The following is a 7,500-nucleotide window of genomic DNA, read 5'->3' as shown; positions in this document are numbered from 1 at the left end:
AGAACTTTCTGTAGAGACAATGATGGAATATTATTATGAGTTGGAGGTCACCTTTGGAAGAATGAGCTACGAAGCAGTTCCATGGATCTTTCATCCTTTTCTATACCCAAAGCATATCTTAGTGGATCTGCGATTGCTGCTATATGGCAAGAAATAGTAGATGGTGCAAGCGACTGTGAATGGAATAAATAGGAAGCAAACTGAATAAATATTTCTGGAGATATAGACTTATGTCTTGTCTCTGATGAATTTTAAGGTTGAAGGCAAGTATTCTGTGACATGGTCCATCAGAGTTTCCTGAAGCACCTTCACTGTCAGTGGAAGTGGATGAGGACACCAGTGAATGGTTAATAGTTAATGGTTAAAAGCAAAATAAATGTGCTAGACATCTAAGGTCATGTAGCACTATAGTAAATGGTAGTGAAGGGTGGTTGAGTTAGTGATTAGTTGTCAAAGCTGGGCAAAGGAATTGACGAGTAAATGGGTTAAGGTTGGGTAAGGTAATGTATAGGGGGTTAGATCAAGTGAAGGATGTATATGTATTTGAGGAATGAAAACAGGTTGTCAAAGCAGAAAGTGTGAGAAGTTGTGGGAGGAATCACGAAAAATCGGTCCCATTTGGCTGGGCTAAATAGATTATTTAAGAATTTTGTAGAGATGGGGGTAGTAGAAGGACAGGGGCATGTGGAAGAGGGAGTAGTGTTGAGGGAGGTAGTGTTATGGGGAGGTGGACAATAAGGTTGTAAGGTAGTAATAAGGGAGGATGGGGTAGTTGATGAAGAAGGTTGTGGGGGTATAGTTGTTGAAGTTGAGCATCTTGGGAGTAGAAATGTCTCCTGGGGTGTTGATTAGGGTGGATACTGTACTAGTCGGCATTGAGGAGGGGGTATTAGTTGTAGTGTTCAGAGCCGTGGTCAAAGGAGAGCCTGGGGTCAGGGAATCGGGCGAGTTTGAATTGGTGGAGCTATTTGATGAAGAGGCAAGCCTCATTGCCTCTAATAATGGTATGGTTAATGGTTAATGGTTATTCATTGTTGGCCATAATAAGCCTGGAGTATGTTGGGGAGAGAAACGGTCCACCCCTCAGGGTCCCTTGAGGGGTAAGGGCTAGACAACTAAAGCAGGGGAATACCGTGCCCATGGCTCCCTCAGGCCGTTCAGGACTGGCACAAAATCAGCCTTTCATCCTTTCAGGACGGCTCTCACACCTTAGGAAGTGGATAGTAGAAGGGGTTGGTGAAGGGACAGAAAGGAAAAAGTAGGAGGGGGAAAAAAAGACCATGCTAAATTTGTTGAGTCGAAGGCTGAGTCCCAAGGTTGGGGAGTTCACCAGCATTGGGTCCCAGTCTCCGCCTCCTAAGCCCCCCCACGACAACAACGGGCAAGGGATTGGGGGGGGGGACACCAGTGAAGACACCAATGAAGAAGATACTGTATCCATGGTTGTGCTTCCCAAAGAGGGGCAATCAATAAAACTTTGCGTTTGTACGACCTCAAGTGATTGATCACCCGAAGCATTATTGATGTTAGCAGAGGGCGAAACAGGTTTATTGACTTCCATCTGTTCCAGTCCTCTAGAAAAGCATTTGGACCTGCTACTACTGTCATCTCTGATCTTGTCAAATATCTCTCGATTCTGTGATTGGCGAGATATAAAAAGATTGATCTGGGGATGACCGTATTTTTGTGCAAGTTTCTGAAACACTTCACGATCCAGAGCCTACTCTACTGAGGATGTGGCCTGACATGATAGGCATCTGCCCACTGATTTTTCTTCCTTCTAGACGAGATGCAGTTAGATGTAGTCAATGTTGCTTCACAATACGAAAAAGAACCTCTGATGCATTTAGAAGTCTTTGAAAGGGAGGAATCTTGTTTGTTTATACAATAAACAGTTGCAACAATGTTTGACAGAACTTGAACTGACATATCTAGGAAAGAGTTTTCCAGATGCAGAGCCTTGATAACCACTTGTAGTTCCCTTACATTTATGTGTCTTCGTCTCATTGATTGTTTCTAAAGTCTCGATCCTTAGTGACCTCTTGATGACTGGTAGCCCCATCCCCAGTCTGATGTATCTGTTGTTAGAATTAAAGAAGGAGTTTTGGGAACCCATGGAGGGACCAACATTAGACTTTTCCTCCTCAGCCACCAATGTAGATGGGTGTGGATGTGATGAGGAAAAAAATACCATCTTGTCTCGATTGTTTGAAGTGAACACAGCATATCCTTCGAGTTGTAAATGCATTAGATGAATTCTCCCAAAATTACTTCTGTTGCATGATTTAATGTCCCCAGAAGACTTTCCCATTCGCGACGGGATATATTGATTGACCAAAGATTTCAGAATAATTTTCTTCAGCACTTTTACCGATTGACTGAACTCAGGGCGACTGTTCCTTGTTTTGTGTCCCATTGCTGCCCCAGCCACTGTAGTGACATTGTTGGTTCGAGGCGAGTTTTTCGAGATACACTAAGACATGAACTCCTCTTTGGAGGAATTTTCTTCCCACAGGTCGCAGGGGCTTTGTTCTGCCCAAATGGAAGGATGCAAAATTGATAATTCTTCTCCCCTAGTGACACTCCTAGGAATGGTCTGAATCGAGGGTGTATGGGAATATGCCAATAAGCATCTTTTAAGTTGACTGAAGCAAGATGTACCCCTTGTTGCAATGTCAGAAGTACTTGAGCCACAGACACTGAAACTAGTATGGCTGAATAAACTTGTTCAAGGACTTCCATTGGGGATGAGTCTCAACTCTGAAGAATCCTTCTTTGGTACTTCAAGTAATTGGTTTAGAAATATCTTTTTCCTTGTCTCCTCCACAACTGAATTGGCTAGTAACTTGCCAATTCTCTTTGATATTGAAGTCGAAAATTTCTGAGAGCAGGAAAACCACAACTGAGGAGGGGGACTCTTTTTCCAGTGCTACTGAATGCTCAAGGAAATGACCCTATGAGCCCATCCCGTGGGCCATGACTCTTGCCCAACTTGATAATGTCACTTTTTTCCTGTACTAAAAAACTTATGGAAATTGCCTCAGTGATTACTGAAAGATAGCTTCTCATTTCCACGCATTGTATAATTTTGAACATGCGAAGTATTGATTTAGCTGCACCTTCCAGACTTTCAGTGATCAATCAATTTATGGGAAGATCCGGTTGAATAACTAGGTTGATGACGTCCCCGTGAAGTCAAGGAGCGCTTAGGAGAATTAGACTTTAACTTAACTTCAGAAGTTGAAGGTGTATGATGCAATAATTGGGAAAAATTGTTTGGAATCTTAACTTCAGGGGTTGTGGTATCTCTTTAATCAGAGATTGAACTATTTGTTCATTTCCACAAGGTAGTTGATGAAAAGGAGTGTTACTCAAGAGATCTGATTTAATTTTCATCAGATTCTTAGGAATCGTGCTTTCATGTAGTTCAAATCTTTTTATCACTGCTTCTTCTAGATGTGAGTTTACTAGTGGAATACTTAAAAGTTGCAAGATTGGACATAACTTCTAATGCCCTCTTCAGAATCAACCCAGAATCAAACCAGGATTCTGGTAACTTGCTTTTACTGATAGTAATAGAAGTTTAGCAAGTAGTGACATTATCAATAAAGTATTGCATGGTTGTCAAGCAATGAAACGGGCTGCATGATCCGCCAACAATCTGTTGTCTGGTATTCTTAGTTGAGAAGAAAAATCCTCCTTACAAATTTTTGGAGCAGAAAGAAACTGAGGAAGCATCATTTGTTCAGAATCCAAAGGCCACTGTAGACCACACAGATGACACAGGTCCTGCAGATGAACTAGGTTTAGCAGCATATTTGAGTCCGAATGTGAAGCACTGCGTGGCGAGGCCAGGCTGACTCAAAACAGACCAATGAAGATTCAGCTGGTGGTGCTACTATAGAAGCAATGGCTGACAATGCTTGCGCCATGTCAGTTGCAGCTGAAGCATGCCAAACAGATTAAACTTCTGGCGATACTTTCTTTGGTCGCCATAAAATATGTTCTATTCCCAAGTTCTTAAAGGTTCTAACTTCCACATAGTCAATAAAAACAAGATCTTCTTGACCTTCTCTTAACATTCAGCCAGCATCATTTTGCTCTAATTGCCAATGTGCAGGAATTTTCATCCAACCTCCACTTGGATACTGAAGGGGCTCTTCTGTAACATGGCTAATTCCTGCTGGTCTAAGGGAGAGGCGAAATTGTCCTTGTTATTACAAAATGTCTGAATATATGAGCTATATCTAGATTCAAGATTTTGACACATCATCATGCCTCTGTGGTTGTGAAAGAGAAGATAGAATTCTTTTTTGAGGAAGTGAGTAATCGCAGGAATGATTGGTCAAAGACTTTTCACTTGTTGATGACAAGGGACTTCCTGCAATTGGAAACAATCTTTGTGATAATTTTGGAAGAGTGACAGGATGAATGCTTTGGACTTTCATGCAAATTAGGTGAAAGTTCAATCATTTCAGTTAGTAACTTGATCAATCTTGTTCGCGATGATTGCTTTTCATGATGAGCTTTGTAAGCAACTTACAAGACGTTGGAACTGAAATGGAATTGGTGAAGCAGAAACAGAAGTTTCTGAGGAAATCGTGACACCTTTTTGGCTACATGAGGTTGAAGCCATGAAAAGCTTATAAAGTTCTAAAGATGCCCAAGGAAGAACAGATCCAGACTCTCCTGTCCTCCTAGCTGCTCTTTAATATTGTTTCTTGATTAGTTTCCATTCTTTTGATGGTGCATCATCTGGAGGTTGCATTTGTACTATCTGCAACCATTTTGGGCAAGTTAAACATTGTTGAGGATCAAATAGCCCAAAGAAGCACAGGGGGGATGTTTAGGGCAATGATCATGCGCTATAGATCTGATCTTTTCCCTGCAAGATCCCACACTGCAGACTAAAGCAGACTTGCTCGCAAGAGCATTTGTTTTTAGTTTTAGTAGATGCCATCTGTAATAACAGATAAGCATTCTTTAAAAACATTTGAGATTTTCATATCTTAATTTTCATCATATAATTATTTACCTATTTTACAGTAAGGGAAAATGTGTTGTGTGTACGTGTGCATATTAATTAATTAATTAGCTGAAGTGCTGACAGGTATGTCTACAACTGTCGTAAAGTTTGAAATTGACAGAAAGCTTACAAAAACAAAGCTCTGGCAACCTGGAGTGAGGATTGAAGATTATCTGTGCATTTATTAAGCTCAAAGAACAGCTTCTTGCTAAGGGCATGGACTCCCCCCACCCGACTTTGCCGAAGCCCCGCCGTGGGCACTGAGCCTGATAGAGTTCAACATAATGAGCCTGTCAATGAAAAAGAGCCTATACCCCATGCCTAGCCTAAAGGCAGAAGCCCACAGGGTCATTGCAGCCATCACTCCTCCGGGTAGTAACACATACTACACGGATGGATCGGTCGATCCCTGGAGCCACACTGCAGGCGCCGGCTTTGCAGCAAGGGATGAGGGTAACAGACAACGCCTCCTCGCTACAGGCAGAGGCAGTTGCAATCATGAGAGCCCTAGGCCACACGTCCCTAAGGGAAGGACACGTGGTCATACACACAGACTCCAGGGCAGCCATTGACTGTCTTCAGCACAGCTCACCCACAGACAACATCTACCTACTGACCACGATTCTCACAATGGCACAGAGAATTCTTGCTCAGGGTAGAAGAATTATCATCAACTGGGTCCCAAGCCACATCGGCATCAGAGGGAACGAGCTTGCTGACAGACTAGCCGTCGCTGGCAGGGGTATGCCCCCAAATCCCATGACGATAAAACCGAGCCGAAAATTACTTATGGAGAAGTGTGCCTTGGTCGGTCGTACCTTCCTACGGCAGCTCCACAGAGAGGAAACGAGAACCTCCCCCTCGGCCAGCTGGTACTCAGACGCCACAGGCTATGATCCACTGGCACTCTCTGAAGTAAGCAACAGAGGTCCCGAAGTCATTCTTCACAGAATGCGCCCAGGTTAACACTGTGCATGGCAGATTATCCCAACAATTGAACGCGATGAAAGGTGCTGCAAGCACTGCGGCGAGCTGAACGCCACACTAGTCCACTACCTAGAAAATTGTGACCATACACAATTCCTGAGACAGGGACTGCCCACAACAGCCGCCTTGCTGGTAAAGAGGCTATGCGAAATGCTTACACCATGGCGGCAGGAGCGCCTGCTGGCAATCCCGCCGCCACGGTAAGCACCGAGTGTCAGACAACTCAATGAGACAGCCGTAAAAAGCTAACACAGGCCGGGCCATATTTAGAAAGCCCGGGCGAAGCTAGAACTTTGCAAACCATACAGTACAGTAATTTATTAAGCAGTGTATATATGCTCGTGGATCTTCTCGGACCAGGTAGCTATGACTACTTCGTAGCGGTTGAACTGTCTTCCTTCACTCATTATATGGGTGAAGTCTTTCTTTTTCAGAGAAATTATGGGTCCTTAAATCAATTTATAAGAAAACAACAACAAAAAAATACATATATATCTCGCAGCTTGGAAAAGTCACTTGGCCTGTTACGTAAATAAGGGCACCCATGAACCATGGAAGAAAACACAGCATGCCAGTTTCACTGCACATGTGCTGACAAACCTTAAGAAGCACGGAACTGATCATGGGCCTGTTACGGAAGTAAGGGCACGCCATGAACCATTCGGCTTTGGAAGAAAAATTGTATCGTACAGCAAGCCAGTTTCACTACTGCGCATATGCTGATGAACCTTATGAAGTACAGAATTGATCATGGGTCTGTTACGTAAGTAAGGGCACGCCATGAACCATTCGGCTTTGGAAGAAAAATGGTTTCACTACTGCGAATGTGCTGTTTAACTGTATGAGGCTGAGGATGGAGTACATCAGGTATTCAATGCACAATTAACATCAATAGAATGAAGCACTAAAAAGAATGCCAATTGTGGTAGCAAAAATACAAGCTAAACAAAACACTTTTCACTTCACTTCACTTAACAACACAAAACCCGCCAAGAGATGGAAGATACTTACGTAGGACAACTGTAGATTTTATCAATCTCTGATTAGTAGCAAACACTGTGGACCCCCCCCCCCCCATTTTTTTCTGAAAGTTGTAGCAAGCGGTTTTGAGAAATCTTGTCAGCAAGCTGGTCTGTCCTGTACATAAGAACTAGGGGGTTGGGGGTAATGGGCAATTATGGTAATTGATGGTTGGGGATTGTTCTCCTGTTTTTCATTCTGGTGGGCCATTGTTTATTTTAACAACGATGACTCAACTCAGTTGGGAAGTACTGATTGTGCTTTTTAGCGCATTTGCTACAGCATCTTGACCGGAGAGACAGAAAGAAGAAAGAAAGAAAGAAAGAAAGAAAGAAAAAAAAAAAGGGAGATAGATCTAGCTATGGAATAACTGGGAGCTCACTGTACAACATAAAGATAAGATACTTCACACACCACATCTTGCTAAATATACTGTCTTCCAGTCAGTTTCATGCTTCCTGAAGACA

The 7,500-nt window shown here is 42.9% G+C and overlaps 1 protein-coding gene across 1 annotated transcript in view; it reads right to left on the bottom strand.

The window, feature by feature from the left end:
- LOC125032802 (peptide-N(4)-(N-acetyl-beta-glucosaminyl)asparagine amidase-like) overlaps positions 1-7,500 on the bottom strand; it is a 39,927-nt gene that overhangs the window by 6,296 nt on the left and 26,131 nt on the right. Inside the window, exon 9 of the mRNA XM_047624187.1 lies at positions 7,448-7,500. This exon is cut by the window's right edge and continues 223 nt beyond it. Within this exon, the coding sequence (XP_047480143.1) occupies positions 7,448-7,500 (53 nt within the window). The remainder of the gene's footprint in view (positions 1-7,447) is intronic.

This window comes from Penaeus chinensis, chromosome 15, assembly GCF_019202785.1.
Source record: "Penaeus chinensis breed Huanghai No. 1 chromosome 15, ASM1920278v2, whole genome shotgun sequence".
Taxonomy (NCBI): Eukaryota; Metazoa; Arthropoda; class Malacostraca; order Decapoda; family Penaeidae; genus Penaeus; species Penaeus chinensis.
This window is presented reverse-complemented; position numbering and strand designations above follow the sequence as displayed.